Source organism: Octopus sinensis, linkage group LG9 (genome assembly GCF_006345805.1).
Source record: "Octopus sinensis linkage group LG9, ASM634580v1, whole genome shotgun sequence".
Taxonomy (NCBI): Eukaryota; Metazoa; Mollusca; class Cephalopoda; order Octopoda; family Octopodidae; genus Octopus; species Octopus sinensis.
The window spans coordinates 23,203,872-23,223,198 of NC_043005.1; the positions used below are offsets into that span (position 1 = coordinate 23,203,872).

Sequence of the window (19,327 nt, forward strand, 5' to 3'; positions counted from 1 at the left end):
TACAAACAAAAGGATTGGGAACGTGGGCAGGGAAAGGTTGTATGAGTGTATGGGAGAGTGAGAGATGGGGTATGGGTAAGGAGGTGAGTAAAGAGAAAGAAGAACAAGTGTTGATAAGGTAGATGAGTAGGAGACAACTGTAGAGAAGGGGTAAAGTTGTGAGGTGGATGTAGTGAATGTTGGATAAGGGGTAGGAAGATGACCAATGATTATGGGGTGAAGAGAAACAGAATAGTAGTGATTATACAGTAAATGGGGGGGGGGGAGATAGAGATTGAGTTGGGTAGGTTGTATGAGTGGGTAGGAGGCAAGTATAGTGTATGGAAAGTGCAAGAAACAAATGGTGATGAAGGTGAGATGATTTGGTGGAACAGGGGGTGGGAGGTTAATATAAAGTGTGGATGGAGAGGACTATTAAGGATGAGGGGCTGGATATCAAGTAAAATGGTTCCAGGGTAGTGAGAAGGATTATTTGTACATAGTTGTATATATCATTATTTAACGTCCATTTTCCATGGCTGGATGGACTGACAGGGTCAACAAGCTGCAAGACTGCATCAAACTTCAGCTTCTAGGGCTCGATGCCCTTCCAAATAATACCAACCACTTTACAGCATGTACTGGGCTGCTTTTTCTTTTTCTTTTTTTTTTTGTATCACTGACATTAATAAGGTCACCAGGTGACTTGCAATAGAGGAAAGTATAATAGAGGGAAAAGAAAAGAGAAAAAGAAAATACCCTTGAATAAGTTGGAAGGAAGAATATTAGGATGAGGTGTAAGAGAAGTGTTGAGGTTTAAAAAGTATGGCAGAGGATAGCCCAGGTGTCTTGCAATAGACTACATACATGGATACTCTACATTATATGAGGGTGGGAATAGCTGGAAAGAGATGATGGTGATTAGATGCCAGAGTGTCTCAGGGTGATGTAAGAGAAGAGGAGATGGTCAGAAACATGGGTAGTGGGGAAAAACTGGAAATGCAGTTTGGTAAATATCAGTATTGGAGAAGGAGTAAGGTAAGAGGGATAGAAGTGGCTCAGGAAGGAGAGCAGATTGAAAAATAGGGGGAAGATGTACAAAGAGTGGTGGAAAAAGAGGTGCAGAGATACAAAGAGGGACTATAGTAAGTGGGCTGTGAAGAAAGTGTTGGGAATGATAGCATATATGAGAGGGAGATGGCTGAAGATACAGAAAAGAGGTAATGATCAATAGAAACAATGCAGGAGGAGAGGATAAAGAAAATGAGGAATGGAAGAGGTCCTAGGGTGGGATGGAGGAAACTGGAAGTAGAGTTGTAACATGTACAGATTCTGCTCTCAAGTGATTACAGCAGCTGGCATTACCATAGGTAGAGAGCAGTAATGTGTGTTATATTTGGGAGAACGCTTGACAAGAAAGGCCTTGCACATACAAGCACAACCAAGGTGGTTTTAGGACATCGTTTTTGCATTGATAGATGGGTCTTCTCAAGCACAATCAATTGCCAATCATCTCGGTCCATATATATGCATTTCATACGTACACACACATATATATAACAACCAGTGTTGGTTTGTTTGCATACTCTTAATAGAAACTCAGAGGTCTGGCAAAAGAGAGAGAATAAGTGCCAGGAATAAGCACTGGGGTCAATTTGTTTGACTAGACCCTTCAAGGTGGTGCCTCAGCATGGCTGTAGTCTAATGGCTGAGACAAGTAAAAGATAAAAGACACATATGCATGTGTGTACTCACACACACACCATCATCATTTAATGTCTGTTTCCCATGCTGGCATGTGTCAGATGGTTTGACTGGAACTGGTAAGTCGGAGAACTGCACCCGGTCCCAATCTGATTTGACATGGTTTCTACAGCTGGACGCCAACCATTCCAAGTGTGTAATGGGTGCTTTTTACGTGCCGCCAGCATGAGTGCCATTTACATAACACTAGCAACAGCCACGACTATGATTTCATGGGTGTCCTTTACACGGTACTGGCAAGAGCCATGACTACGGTTTCACTTGGCTTGACGAGTCTTCTCAAGCACAGTATATCGCCAAAGGTGTTGGTCAGTGCTTAACATACTCTAATTTGACCATGCAAACATAGAAATGTGGACATTATAATATATATATGTGTGTGTGTTATTTCACTTAAGGATTGATTGCAACACTAATAAGCTGGCATTAGAATTCAATATACGTATCCTTCAGAAAAAAGCATCAGTTGAGTACAGATCAGTAATAAGAGATTAAACATAAGACAAGCTGTTTTTGCTGTAAGATACAATGCACTCATAGTTGAATGCTTGTGCCTCAACCTATACTTTTTTAATGGTAATGCTTTTCCTATACGTGTGTATGTGTGTGTGTATCTGTGTATTCTTTTATTCTTTACATGTTCCAGTTATTTGATGGCAGCCATGATGGAGCACCACCTTGAAGAGTTTTAGTCAAACAAATCACCCCCCAGGACTTTATTTTTTAAGCCTAGTACTTATTCTATCAGTCTCTTTTACCTAACCACTAAGTTACAGGGACGCAAATACACCAACACTGGTTTTGTCAAGCAGAGATGGGGAGGGGAACACTGACACACAGAGATTATACATATAGATATGTATATATAAAATACGATGGCCTTCTTTCAGTTTCCGTCTACCAAATCCACCCACAAGACTTTGGTTGACCTGAGGCTATCGTACAAGACACTTACCCAACAATGGGATTGAACCCAGAACCATGTGGTTGGGAAGCAAGTTTCTTACCACACAGCCACTATATATCGTTGCCAGCACCACCAGACTGGCTCCCATGCAGGTAGCACGAAAAAAACACTTTTTGAGCATGGTTGTTGCCAGAACCGCCTGACTGGCCCTCGTGCCAGTGGCATGTAAAAGCACCCACTACACCCTCAGAGTGGTTGGCGTTAGGAAGGGCATCCAGCTGTAGAAACTTTGCCAGATCAGACTGGAGCCTGGTGTAGCCTTCTGGTTCGCTAGTCCTCAGTCAAACCGTCCAGCCCATGCCAGCATGGAAAGCGGACGTTAAACGATGACGATGATGATATATATATAAATGCTTTCCCAAATAAGATTGCACTTCATTTTTGAAGCTCTGATGAAGCCATAGGGTGATACACAAGTATTCAACTATGAATGCATTGCATCTTGGAGCAGCAACAAGTGTAAGCTAGTGAAGTTCATTACATAATTTTCTTCTCTGTTATTTAATTTCTCATATATCATCATCATCACTTAACATCTGTTGTCCATGCTTGCATGGGTTGGATGCTTTTAACCAGGGCTGATAAGCTGAGGAGCTGCACCAGACTCCAGTCTGATTTGGCATCGTTTCTACACCTGGATGCCTTTCTTAACACCAACCACTCCGAGAGTGTACTTTCATGTGCCAGTTGCATGATACCAGTATCTGCCATAACTCCGATTTCACTTTGTTTGACGGGTCTTCTCAAGCACAGCATATTGCCAAGGGTCTCTCGGTCATTAGTCACAGCTTCTGTGAAGCCCAACGCTCTTGCCAATAATAGACAAAACCAACTTAGTTATCTAGGTTACATGTATTGCCTGGTGGTTAAGAAGCTCAATTTACAACCGTGTAGTTTCAGGTTCAGTCCCATAGCATAGCTGTTTGGGGAGGTATATACTTCAACCCTTTAGCATTTAAACCAACCATATCTGGCCAAAATATTCTACTTGCTTTATGTTCAAACTGACCAGATCTAGCCTCTCACACCTACCCTACAATGTCATTGTAAAAATATACAGTCACATCATAATCTTGAAGGTGCAATTATAATGCAGGATTAATTCAAATAATGTGGATTAATAAATATTACATTTGATAGAATAATCTGAATGCTAAAGGGTTAACCTGGGCCAAACAAAGCTTTGTGAATGAAATTGGTATAGAAATCATAGGGAGCTTGTTTGTGTAAGAGTACAGGCTTGTTGATATACCATACTTGTCAGTACTTAGTGGTGATGTTGATGACATGTCTGGTCACTGTACATTCAAGGACTTTGGGGCAGGGGGAGGGGACTTTCACTTAGACAAAACAGATGTATGTCTACACACAAGCATATACAAGGATATACATATCATTTCAACTTCTACTTTCCTATGCTTGTATGGGTTTGCTGTTTGTTAAAGCAGATTTTCTATGCCCAAATACTCTTTCTGTCACAATCTCCCAACTGCTTCCAAGCCTTGTAATATTTCTCTTAGTTGTTCAAACATGATCATTACAATGGGTCGACGTGTTTTCAAAGAGGATTGTAAAAAAATGACAACACTTGTATAAGAGTGAAGCTTGTTGAAAACTGTTGCTCAATGTCAAGGCAAGGGGATGCAAACACCTCTTTCAGTGTCCATCTACCAAATTCGCTGAAGCCACTGGTCAACATGAGGTTGTAACAGAAGACACTTATTCAAAGTACGGCATAGTAGGACTGGACTCAAAACCACATGGTGGGAAAGCAAGCTGATTATCTACCCAGCAATAAATATATGCACACTTATATACACATATATATGCTATGTAGTAGGGATAGTATGGTTATATGTTTAAGAAGTTTGATCTGCAATCATGAGATCATGGTTATACATAACATCTTGGATCATTTTCTAGAGCCTCAAAATTGACCCATAACTTCTAAGTGAAATTGGTAGCTAGATTAGCCTTGTCTCTGACTCTATATTTAACAAATTAAGAATTCCATACTTAACATATTAATTTTCAATATATTATTATTCATTAAAATAACTGTAAATCGAATGAATTTGCATAGAGATAAGTTGACAAGAAGATGTTTGAGTTTGATATAGGTGCAGACTAGCCTGTATGGTGAAGTTTGCTATCCGTTATAAGTCACTATGGGCAAGTATCTTCTACTATAGCCACAGGCTAACCAAAGCCTTGTGAGTGGATCTGATAGATCGAAAGTCAAAGAAAACTGTCGTGTGTATGTCGTGTGTTCGCAGGAGCGAGTGAGTTCATATTTCCCTCGTCTTCATTGGTTGTAAACAATGTCCTTGCAAGCAGTGTCGTTTGTTTGCAGTTCTCTGCATAACTATGTTCAAGCAACATGTCTATTGCTCGATAGTCTGGAAGATTATTACCTCACTTGAAAACAGGTGGGAATTGGTGTGAGGAAGGGCATCTAGCCGTAGAAAATTCTGCTCTTACCAGGTCCATGCAAGAATGGAAAAGTAGATGTTAAATAATGATAATAGACCACATACACAGATACAAATATCTATGCATATGCAGACCAACAGATACAGTCGTTCACGCATAAATCATCATACACAGACATATATTACATATATATATATATACACACACACACACAATTATATATCTATATATACACACATTTTTATATCTGTGTCTGTCTATTATCTATCTATCTAAACACAGACACTAAAATGTATGCACACACATACTCAGACATGTCCATATACACTAACACAATTCTCTCTCTCTCTCTCTCTCTCATACTATATAATATAAACATACATATGTATGTATGAATTAGAGTTATTGTTGCTCAATTAATTAGCCACTGCCAATTAATAGTGTCACTGAACAAGAAATTGAAGGTAGCGACGGTGAAGATGAAGGCATTAAACAGTAAACGATGCTGTGTGAATAATTTCAGCAGCAAATCATCTCTAGCTTGAACAACAATTACTTCTGCTACTACAACTTGAACAAAGCATGAACATCATTTATCTCACTTCTACAAATACTAGAGCTGAGTAAGGCATGAATATCACCTCATCTCAACCCTACTTAACTGTAGATACGAGCTCAACAAACGCCTGTATTACGTACGAGTATGGACATCGTATAATCTAATTTATCAGTCTTAGAAACCTGTGGCCTTGAGCTTACATGTTGCAAAGAAAGAAATCATCATCATTATTATTGTTGTTGTTGTTGTTACTATCACAGACAATAGCCATTATTTACTATTAAAATTATTCTTGTTACACTCTTGCCATTGTTGCTGTTGCAGCTACTATATACTAAGAAACCAAAGAGGTCTCTATGTTAGTAGTTCGACATGCTAGAAATAGTAGCCAACTTTTTTTATCAACTCACACCATATCTTAAAAAGGGGAGGATATACTAATGCCTAAAAAATACGAGATCATAGACTTGATCGATGAGATTTACCTGGGGTAATAATGCTTACAATAATATATTATTAGTAGCCATATTATATTATTGTGAAACAAGTTACTACTACATTAGAGTAAGCGTTATTACATCTATTATTAACTATTTTGGGAAGAAAAACAACAAACATGTATTCTATTTTTCATATAATTATTACTGCATAAACCCCATAACGTTTTGTAATTTATCCTTGTAATTTCAGAGGTTCACTTCGCCGTTTATCCTTCTAGGGTCGATAAAATAAAGTACCAGTCAAGTACTGGAGTCGATAGTATAGGCTAATCCCTAATTAGCTCTCTTCTGGCCTTATATCTAAATTAGAAACCAATATCTTCTAGTGTAAGTCATTCTGATAAAGGAAATCTATTGTTGTTGTATGTTAAAAACGATTATTATTATTATTATTATTATTATTATATTATTATTATTATTATCATCATTATCAAACTCCCTCCTAGTAATGTCTCAATCGCTGCCCTTGTGGCAAATAAGACCATTTCCATTGTCTGCTTTTAGCTTATTTTTCTTATACAGCTAACATAAATGGAAACAAATTGGAATATCAAAAACAAAATCAACAAGTCAGTAACTGAAGCAAAATGATGTCTTGTCATTTCGTAATCAACTTTGGTTTACAAAAGCAGAGACCAAACATCCACAGTTTAGTGAAGGCCTTTGTTTGTTAATAGACAAGACAAAGCCGTTTTTTTTTTCCCTTCCATTTCTCTGTTAAAAATATTATTTCACGTTTTGCTATTATGTGATATTTTAGAATCGAAGAGAAAATATAGAGGACACAGCTGTTTTTTTAATATTTTTCTTTTATTTGTATGAAACAGTTTTGACATATAGAGCATTTGTTGGACATTTCTACAGAGGAAGTAGACAGAACTGTTTATTCTTCATACTGCTACTACTCAGCATACTATAAATGCTTAAATATCCTATTTTTACATTGTGCCATATCAATATTATGATGGCCCTTCACAATCAACTACAAGCCTTTCTCTCGCACAACATATATGAGAGATATTCTTTCGTATAGCTTTTAGTTTCGAGTGTAAAATTTTAGAAAGATGATTTTCCATTTCTCTCGAAAACAACAAATAAAAGAACTAAATATGTTGGCTATAAACATTGACACGTTCCCGCAACATTCTTCAAACAAGAAACCTTGCAGAGAAGTCTACATTATTTAGTTTCTATCTGAGAGAGAGAACGAATGTTATTGTTGATATTTTAACCTTAGATCACCAACAATCGAGTAAACTTCAGATCAAAAGTATTCTTGACGTGACCATCCTGCTTTAAAAATCTAATATGAATACTAATACGATTTAAGTGAGATCTGGCTGCTATTTCTAGCAATTCGGACGACCACACTAAGGCGTCGTTCGCTTGAGATGGTATTAACAAGGTGCTTGGTAAATACAAAAACTTTTTTTTACCAATTCTACTAAGCCAGTGTGCTTTGATCGGGCAGGGGCACTGCCATTAATTCAAACGATATTCCCCGGTACTTGAATGGCACTTTATTTTATCGATCCCAGAAGGATGAAAAGCGTAATTTATGTTCAGTGTTCAAATCCTCACCATAAAGCTACGTAAATAAACATCGTCCGCAACAAAGAATTAAAAGAAAAAAAAAACTGAATAAACAATACTAATACTACCTACAATGAACAGTGTTTAATATAAGGTTATTACCAGTTCAAATATGCTTGAAGCATATTCGAATCCCCACAGTAGACAAATGGTGTAAATTTTGTCCACGACAAAAAACATTACGGGCTCGAATATGCCCCAAGCATATTTGAACTGGTAATAACCATCACTGCTTAGCGCTGCCACCCCGTAATACTTAATATGTTGTAAACCCATTGAAATTGGTGATGGAACGTAAAAATAAGTCACCTCCCTCGAAACTACTTAGCTATTTTATATATTTGGAACTAGCACATTAAGACGAGGATGTTAAATATTTTTTTATTTATGATAGGGGACATACCAGAGTTTTAAAAAATGACATGCAAAATATTCTTTTTTTTATAAGCAGACCCAAATAAATACATTTTTTATAACTAATAACAAATAGAATAAAAAAACCCGAGACCCGAAAAATCTTTACTTTTTAAAGGTTTATCTGAACGATTAATATATTTCTGTTGTAATTAACAGAGGAAATTATTTATGTATTAATTTATCAATTAATAGAGAAGTATAAAGTGATATACAACCAAACGTATGTTTGGGCCAAATGACTCAAAATACAAAAAACATGAACATATTCTATTTAATAATCTTTACTTCGAAGGTTAGACGATCGCCTTTAGGTTTTCGTAGCCAAAACTTCAGAAATAGTAGTTTATTTATGTAGGTAATGGATATATTTATTATGAGAGTTAAACACTGTAGAGCAATGTTTTATCTCGTTCCTGTTCAGTAATAATCAACATCAAACTGAAAACAATGAAGTAAGCTTTGATACACTGTAGCAAGCACGACCACCTTACTATAGTGTGTGTGTGTACACAAATTATACGCACACATATATATATTAGACACACGTTTATACATACATATAACTCGATCACAACCAACCCAGAATATATAATTAGATAAAGGATATTAACTTGAAATGGAAATTAAAGAGATAGAGAGAGAGAGATTTAAGATGTGCGTTTTAGACGTGTTGAACACAACACATTCCAACTGAGACATGATAACATCGAGTGTTCGATAAAGTTTTTAAAATAAGTCAAGAGATTTCAAACTACCACGGTAGTCCATTAGTCTACTCCATAGATATGAAAAAGAGTTAAAAAAAACTCGGAATATTTTACGTAAAACAAAACATCTAAAATGCGACAGATATTAGAATTAAAATAGCAGGTATGTTAGTTGTTGTTTAGATATTAGGTTTTAGCCAAGATCGAACAAACATATAATAAAAGACAGTTCAGCCTTCATCATCCTTTAAATATATATAACCCTAGGTAAATCCAATGGTATACCAAAAACAGTGAGGTTTGGTTCCTATTCTAGTAGGTTCGAATCACAGAGGCTCCTTCACTGACTCACAGCATTGATAGCTGTTTTGATCTGGGGCATGTTGAATGAACAAACCAAGTTCTAACCGTGACTACTATTTTTATATATGTGTATTAGATCCTACATTTTTAAATGTGTCCTTCCCTGTTTTTCTTTTATTTATTTATTATTTTTTTTTTGTTAAATTCCCCAACAGGATAGAGTGTTGCTGCTATTCGGGGAAGATATGGGTTTGGCTGTGACTTCTAAAAAGCTAAGTGACTGTGAAGAGACCCTCCTTAGTTCGTCAGCGCAAAGATAGTAGCAGTCTTGGTAGTGACTACAAGTATTATACAGCTTCGAGTCGAACACAATGTTTATGTTTAACAATCAGATATGATCATATACTATTAAAGTTTTTAAAAAAAAAGGGGGGGGGTTACACACACACACACACACGCTTTTACACAAATATTTAGTCATTCACTTTACACCCTAACACGTTTATTATAAATATATAACTTTATACACAAACATTATGTATTTCTATACATTTATACATATACATTTTTATGAATAAACTCACATACTTCGTTTTTGTCGTGTATATATATATATATATATATATAAACAGGCGTAATGAATCTCCCAAGACAAAATATTAAGCTTCAAACACAACACAGACGATAACAAAAAGAAGTACTTGATATGTGTATATACACGCTGTGAAATTATTACATATATATATATATATATAGGTGTGTGTGTGTAATATTTTCTGCTGCTGCATCAATATATTACTACATATACAAAATTACACACACACACAAATATATATATATACACACATATACGTGTGTCTGTATATATATATGTGTGTGTATACATACATATTATATACTTATATATATATTTATATATATATATACCACACTTTATATATAAAGCTCCAGAACCATATCACAAACAGACCATCATCTCAACAGAAGGAAGTACTTGATGTATGCGTTGTCAAATGATTACACTGATATATATATATATATTATATTATATTATATCGTATTTTCTGTCGTTGTTGCTTTAACAATATATTGTTACTTACCAACATCAGGATCAAAAGATCCCGAGTTACCAAATAATGGCATATTTTGTAGCCTGTGTTTCACAACAACAGTGGGGGGTCGACGGCAGACGTAAGCTCCTCCTTTTCACATTGACACTAAGCTAAAAACTTCAACACTTTACACAGCTTCGACTTCCTCTACAGCTGCCACTGCGCATGTCAATATGATGTCACTTGCTTTTATTTCCGATTGTTCATCGGTCCACGTGAGACTGACTCGACAACTTCCTTTTAGCTTTCTCACTATATCTTTGTGTGGATATATATATATATATATATATATATATACATACATATATATAATGTTTATATGTGTATGTTTATTTATATATGTCTGTGTGTGTGTATGTCAAAATAAACTTGTACATTATATGTGAAACTCTGATGAAGCTATAAAGTAATGCACAAACACTCAGATCTAGGTGCACTGTATCTAATAGTAGAAACAGCTGTAAGCTAATGAAGTTGATTACGTAATTCTTGTTCCTTTGTTATTTACTTAACTTCATATTATGTTCTATGCTTGCATAACTCTTTATTCTGCAGCATATATACAGTGTGTTTTGTGTTATTAGTAGCGTTATGACTAAGCAAAATTTTCATATTTATATAAAATTTCTTTAGGGGATACCAGTCAAGCCACCTATACTTATATCCAGATATGCCTCAGTCAGTAACTCCTCACTTGAATGGGCCATAATAACACAGAACTTCACTTACAAAAAAATTAACAGATTTTGTTATATTGGCCAAAAACACACCTAAGTTTTCTGTGTCTGCGTGTATATATATATATATATATATATATATAATATATATATATATATATATATACTAGCAGTATCGCCCGGCGTTGCTCGGGTTTGTAAGGGAAATAACTATATAAGCATTTTTGGAGAGTTATAGCCATAAAATAGCAAAAACATGCATTAAAAATGGAAAAAATATGATGGTAATTTTTTTTAAAAATCGTTGACTCATCGTAGACATTTTTAGAGAGTTACTTCCCTTATATAATAGCGAAAAAATGCATTAAAATGGAAAAAAATGATGGTAAATTTTTTTTTAAATCGTTGACTCATCGTAGACGCGCGCTAATACCCAGAAGGGCTCGATATGAATCACGACTATAAGATACCCGGTTTTGGTTAAACTGCACCGCAAAATGTGGGAGTAGTTAGGAATCTGAATCGTAGGAGACAGACACACAACTTGACTTTTATATATAAAGAGATCGTGTACGTTTTTCTCATTTTGGGCTTGCCTTCATTAAGAATTAGCACATATCAGCAGCATTTCTATATGAAGATGTGACTACGCAGGGTTAAAAAATTTTGATGATTGACATAAACTCAACACAAAGAAAAAGCTCTTTTCATATAAATAAGTGAGTGTATCCATACATACATACATACATACATATATTCTTTTGTTTCAGTTATTTGACTGCGGCCATGCTGGAGCACCGCTTTGAAGGATCTATTTAGTCGAACAAATCGACCTTAGTACTTATTCTATCGGTCTGTTTTGCCGAACCGCTAAGTTATGGGGACATAAACACACCAGCATCGGTTGTCAAGCAATGGTATGTGGGGACAAACACACACACACACACGCGCACACACGCACACACACACACACGCACGCACGCACACACACACACACACACACATATATATATATATATATATATATATATATATAACTGAGAATGTGTGTCTGTCTGTCTGTGTGAATCCCTAAAACTTGAGAACTACACAACCAATTTCATTCAAATTTTACACATGCCTTACTTAGGGTCCATGTAGTGTCATGGGCAAAAGAAAGTTTGGATCGTTTCGGTTTTTTAAAATAATTTCTATGTAACTAAAAAATTTTTAACTTTGTATACTGGTAGAATGTGTTTATAAAACATCTTTTTCTCTTGGCTTTCTTGAGAAAATTCTGTAGTTTGTAAGATATTTGGTCTGTAATTTCTTTCATTTCGGCAATTTCAACCAATCAATGACGTCTATTGAGGTGAAAACAATATCTGCCGAAGTCTGTCAACAGCAATTTTTTGCGGTGTCATATGAAAATGTCCCTAAGAAACAAATTAGGTTTATTTACATTTCTGAAGAAAAAAAAGATACCCTTCCCTCACCCCTAACCCTAAACCTAACTAACCCTCCCCACCTTCCATATATATATATATATATATATAAAACACCCTAATGGGGGCCTTAACTCCCAAATTTTAGTCATTTCTTTTATGATCCAAAACTAGGTCAAAAGTACTGAATGGATCTTTATGAAATTTGGAATTTATATTCTATGCATAAGGGCCATAACCCCATGACAATTCATATATTTTTGCTATTGATGAAATTTTAACCATAGATATTAGGCACAAATGAAGTAATATTTATAAAATTTCATCTTCTTACAAGTTAGAAAGACCCTCCATGGCGATGTAACACCCACAATTTTGTCATTTTATCTAAGCAAAGACAAATACAGTTGTACTCTTGGAAGCTGTAGGGTTACCCGAGCATAAAAGACGAGCATTATTTATAATTCAATGATACAACAGTGTAACAGTTTGCTTTGACATACACTTAGATTGTGATTTCTGCAATTGCCTCCACTGATCCAGTTGCAACGTGTTGAGTAAAGTTATTTGATTGCAGACCTCCTTTCAGTGTTTTTATTATCACTGGGTCACACATAGTCCCCAGATGGTAACATTGATTCCAAGACCTTCCCAGATGAGTGACTGGTTATTCAAAGACATTTATAGATTATAAATTTATTCTGTCCAGTTACGTATCTGTATAGTGGTCATTTACAAACTTCAACTTTCATTTCTCCTTAGCCCTCATGTCACACAGTTGTTAATGTTTATTTCAGTTGGGTCACGCCCTTTCAATTGCGATAAATTCGTAATGCATCTTATGGCTATGCCTGTCACCTTGATGGTGAGGAATCCTACATTGGGAGTGGTAACGACTAGGGTAGGGTAGCTGACTGCTTATTGTGATCATTTGTCTTTTGGTTTCCAGTAGTTTTGCTCTCTTTTACAAACCCAATGAACATATATTTCCTATTTCAAAGAAATTCAAACAATAGATATAAGACCCAAGTTAAAAAGATTCTCAACAATTCAACTTCTCTGCTTTACATTAAGACACCCTCACAAACACACACACATACATATATATATATATATATATATATATATATATATATATTATATATATATATATATATATATACATATATACGACAGGCGTCTTTCAGTTTCCGTCTACCAAATCCACTCACAAGGCATTGGTCGGCCCGGGGCTATAGCAGAAGACACTTGCCCAAGATGCCACGCAGTGGGACTGAACCCGGAACCATGTGGTTGGTTAGGAAGCTACTTACCACACAGCCACTCCTATATATATGTATATAGACTAGCAGAGATACCCGGCGTTGCCCGTGTTACATGCAATTGAAGAATTAGACTATATATATTAGAAGGTTTGGAGATGATGTACAGGTATTTTACAGATGATGGTGTATACAGGTGTATTTTCTAATATATATATATATATATATATATATATATAGAAACATTGCCAGATAAAACTGGAGCCTGGTGCAGCCTTCTGGCTTCTCAGATCCCCGGTCGAACCGTCCAACCCATGCTAGCATGGAGAACGGACGTTAAACGATGATGATGATGATATATATATATGACGCACTTCTTTCAGTTTCTGTCTGCCAAATCCACTCAACTCTTTGGTCAGGCAGAAGCTATAGTAGGAGACCCTTCCCAAGGTGTCACACTGTGGGACTGAACTCGGAACCACGTGGTTGGCAAGCAAACGTCTGACTATACAGCGACGAATATATTATGAAAGGCGACGGAAGGCGTGTGAAGATAGATAAATAAAAAGTATAAGCCAAGGGAAATAACTCATAAGCATTTTTGTTTTTACTAACTTATTTTCCATCCACTTTTTTTAAATATAGTACATTGATTGCTATCATTTATAGCTGTCTCCACTTCAAGATTCACCCTTATATAATTTTTTATCTTTATTTATATGTATGCAAATTTATATTTGTAAAAAATTTCGTAACTCTATGTCTAGTATGAAAAATATCTTCATCTATTGATTGGCAGGCTTAGTTAGATTATACTCTGTTGATGAGGGCCAATTGCTGGAAACATATCCATAGTTGTCTCATGCACATAAACAAAAACCAGATTTTCCTATTCTGAAATACTTCAGAAATTAATTTTCTTGAAATTGTCTCACCTTTTCCAATATCTAACAACTGTCTCTAGGTTTATACTTTCTTTTTCCAACTAAGAGAGAAGCTTTAAGAGTTTCAGCTTAACAATGATACATTGTTGGGTGCATAAAATCGTAATTTCCAGCATGTATATTTTCAGTCAGAAATATTTTTACAAAACTGTTGTATGTGGGACTTACTATACTTTTGAGAAATGCTAAACCATTGTACTATGCTTTTATTTGCATATCTTGGCATCTGAAGCAGCTGCAGATACAATAGTATGACCAAAAGAACCAGCTATTGCAAGCAAAATTAAATATTGAAAAAAAAAATGCACTTGGCCAAATTTGGACATACAACAGTTTAACAATAATAGCAACAATATATATATCACCATCATCATCGTTTAATGACCGTTTTCTGTGCTAGCACGGGTTGGACGGTTCAACCAGGGTCTGGGAAGCCAGGAGGCTGCACCAGGCTCCAGTCTGATCTGGCAGTGTTTCTACAGCTGGATGCCCGTCCTAACGCCAACCACTCTGTGAGTGTAGTGGGTCCTTTTTACGTGCCACCGCCACAAGTGGCAGGGGAGACTGGCAGCAGTCACGATCAGTTGGTACTTTTTATGTGCCACCAGCACAGAAGCCAGTCAAGGCGACGCTGACATCGGCCACGTTCGGATGGTACTTTTTACATGCCACTGGCACAGGTATCACAACTACTTTTTCCATTTGATATCCATTTTGATATTGATGTACTTGACTCAATAGGTCTCCTCAAGCACAGCAGGTCATGTGCCACCAACACAGAAGCCAGTCAAGGCAGCGCTGGCATCGGCCACGTTCGGATGGTGCTTTTTACGTGCCGCCAGCACAGGTATTGTAACTACAATTTCCATTGATATTTATTTTGATATTGATGTACTTGACTCAATAGGTCTCCTCAAGCACAGCAGGTCACCCTACAATCTAAGGTAAGCACAGCAGGTCGTTCTGCAATCCAAGGTACTTTGGATGAGCTGGGGCTATGCGAAACTGGTGCAGGAAGCAGCCTGGGTCTTTGCAGTCACAGCATATCTCCAGAGATCTCGGTCTTTCATCATTGCCTCTGTGAGGCCCAACGTTCGGTCATGCTTGACCACCTCATCCAATGACTTCCTGGGTCTACCTCTACCCCGGATTCCTTCAACTGTTTGGGAGTGGCACTTCTTCACACATCTCTCCTCATCCATCTGCAGTACATGACCATACCAGCGCAAACATCTCTCTTGCACACCACATCTAATGGTTCTTATGTCCAGCATTTCTCTCAGGGCGCTTACACTCTGTCGTGTGTGCACACTGACATTACATATCCAGCGGATCATGCTAGCTTCATTTCTTTCAAGTCTACGCATGTCCTCTGCAGTCACAGCCCATGTTTCACTACTGTAAAGCATGGCAGTTCGCATGCAGGCATCATACAATCTACCTTTCACTCTGAGCGAGAGACCCTTTGTCACCAGTAGGTGTAGGAGCTTTCTAAACTTTGCCCAGTCTATTCTTATTCTAGTGGTGACACTCTCTGAGCATCCACCTCCACTACTAACTTGGTCACCTAGGTAGTGGAAACTATCAACTACTTCTAGTTTCTCCCCCTGGAGTGTGATGGAATCTGTTTTCTGAGTATCTGTGGTGTCTATTGCCCCTATACATCTGCCTCACATGAAAGCTATCTTATCAGTTAATTTTCCTTTGATGTTGCTGCACCTCTTATGCATCCATAGCTTACACTAGGTACATCTTATGGAGTTTCTACCTACACCTTTCCTACAGATCGAGTAGGCCACCTCCCCGAGGGGGTGGGTGATGAGTCCGCCTTTCTGCTTTCTATGACTTTGGTCTTTGCTACATTTACTCTAAGGCCCTTTGATTCTAAACCTTGCTTCCACACCCGGTAGTGATTCTGCTATGAGGGCCAGGTCATCAGCATAGAGGAGCTCCAAGGGGCAACCCATCTTGAATTCTTCTGTCATTGCCTGGAGGACTATGATGAATAAAAGGGGACTGAGGGCTGAACCTTGGTGGACACCTACTTCTGCCCAGAAATCTTCACTATACTCATTGCCAATCCTAGCCTTGCTGACAGCCTCTCTGTATAGGGCCTGTATAGCCCTTATTAACCATTCGTCAATCTCCAGTTTCCGCATTGCCCACCAGATAAGGGATTGGGGGACCCTGTCAAAGGCTTTCTCCAAGTCCACGAAAGCTATGTAGAGGGGTTTATCTTTAGCTAGGTATTTCTCCTGCAGTTGTCGAACCAGGAATATGGCATCAGTGGTGCTTCTACCTGGCACAAAACCGAACTGCATCTCATCTAAGCAAACTTTCTCCCTAATGAGATGGGCTATGACCCTCTCTGTGACCTTCATCACCTGATCCAACAGTTTAATACCCCTGTAGTATATATATATATATAGTAGCTGGCAAATTGTTGTATTTCATATATAAGTAAGGTACAAAATAAGGTACATAATAATCACAGATACAAATATTCACATACTTCCCTTGTACATGCATACACATATACACAGGGTTCAAATGCTGTTTGATTTTTCTTCTCAGTGTTGAATATTCACCATCCCACTTCCATTGCACACACAACCACACACACAAATATTTACATGACTCCCTTTTATATACACACACACACATCATCATGCAGAGTTGAAATGCTGTTTGATTTTTTTTTTCACCATAGAACTTCCACCAACCCACTACCAGTTTGCCATCACCCCTTCCTTCCTTATTCATCTATCATCTCTTCCTTTCTCATTCATATGTTGTGATGGAGAAATACAGAGGAGTATTATTATAGTAGAAGATATGGAAGGTAAATTAAATTAATATACTTGTTTGACAAGTGTATTAATTTAACATAACTATATAGTATATATACTACAGAATCAAACACATGCATCCCTTGTACCTGCACACACATACACACATATACTTACACAGAGTTGAAATGCTGTTTGAATTTTCTTTTCAGCATTGAACATTCACCATCCCACTTCCATTGCACACACACACACACACACACAAATACTCACACAGAGTTCAAATGCTGATTTTTTTCTCACCCCTTCCTTTCTCATTCATATGTGACGGAGAAAAACAGAAGACACATGACGCGCTCTTTACCACTTCCTCTCTCTCATTGCTATTACTTTCTCTCATTCCTTCTCAGTCAGGGCTATCATTCTCACTACTTCTCCTTCACTGAATTACTATTTTCTCTGCTCTCCCTTCACTTATACTACTCTTTCTCCTACTCCCTCCTGCGTGATTTTGGACAAATATATATATATATATAGGTCTCACCGAGGAAATGACTAGAGACCGAGACCTATGGAAGTATGCTGTGCATGAGAAGACCCAGCAGGGATGTAGCCAGTCCACTTATGCATACCTTTCCTTCTTGGGACACAAAACTCTACTTGTGAAGACCTGTTGAGGCAAGTGAGAATCAAAATCAATCAGCATCAATGGAAATTGTAGCTGTGATACCAGTCCTGGTGGCACGTAAGCGAACCATCCGAACGTGGCCATTGCCAGCGCCGCCCTGACAGGCCTCCATGCTGGTGGCACGTAAAAAGCACCCCCCGAATGTGGTCGTTGCCAGCTTCGCCTGGGCCCCGTGCCGGTGGCACGTAAAAAGCACCATCCGATCGTGGCCATTTGCCAGCCTCGTCTGGCACCTGTGCTGGTGGCACGTAAAAAGCACCCACTACACTCATGGAGTGGTTGGCGTTAGGAAGGGCATCCAGCCGTAGAAACATTGCCAGATCAGACTGGGCCTGGTGCAGCCTTCTGGCTTCCCAGGCCCCAGTTGAACCGTCCAACCCATGCTAGCATGGAAAGCGGACACTAAATGATGATGATGATGATGATGATGATGATGATGATGATGATATATATATATATATATATACATATATACAAATTAGAAAAAACCCACCTTTTATCAATTCAGTAATGAAAATTTAAATTATACCATTTAGAAAAATTACGTATTGTAGAAAGATTAAATCTAAGATAAAACATATAACGATGATTAAGTAATGTGCAAAACAATAAATAAAACATATAAATTATATACATATAAATAATAATTTTGGAAGTGTTGGTTGGATATCTGTTGCATGATGTCGCTCGATCGTGTGCATATTTAACCCTAGCACTTTCAAGTTTTATAATTGGAAATGCTACACTGAAGAGAGAAGTAAGTAATTAAAACACTTTAATCTCAAAACATGTCTGTGACTAATCAGAGTCATGTTGATTCATTATTTTTCTCTTTGCCTACCTAAAAAAGTGTGTTACTGTTGTAGAGATTCTTACAGTAGTAGAAAAGGAATTTTTAACTCCTATTTCTAAATTCGGTATGCGGTGAAGCAATTAGCTGACCCCAAATTATAATTATGTTTATAATTATAGAACATTTGTATATATTTGTATATAAGGCAGAGGAGTGGCTGTGTGGTAAGTAGCTTGTTTACGAACCACATGGTTTCAGGTTCAGTCCCACTGCGTGGCACCTTGGGCAGGTGTCTTCTACTATAGCCTCGGGTTGATAAAGCCTTGTGAGTGGATTTGGTAGACGGAAACTGAAAGAAGCTCGTCGTATATATGTATATATATATATGTGTGTGTGTCCGTGTTTGCCCCCCCCCC

At 37.3% G+C, this 19,327-nt stretch overlaps 1 protein-coding gene across 1 annotated transcript in view; it reads right to left on the reverse strand.

The window, feature by feature from the left end:
* LOC115215508 (signal transducing adapter molecule 1) overlaps positions 1-10,509 on the reverse strand; it is a 95,474-nt gene extending 84,965 nt beyond the window's left edge. The window contains exon 1 of the mRNA XM_029784671.2: positions 10,323-10,509. Within this exon, the coding sequence (XP_029640531.1) occupies positions 10,323-10,365 (43 nt within the window). The 5' untranslated portion in view covers positions 10,366-10,509. The remainder of the gene's footprint in view (positions 1-10,322) is intronic.
* Positions 10,510-19,327: the final 8,818 nt, after the last annotated feature.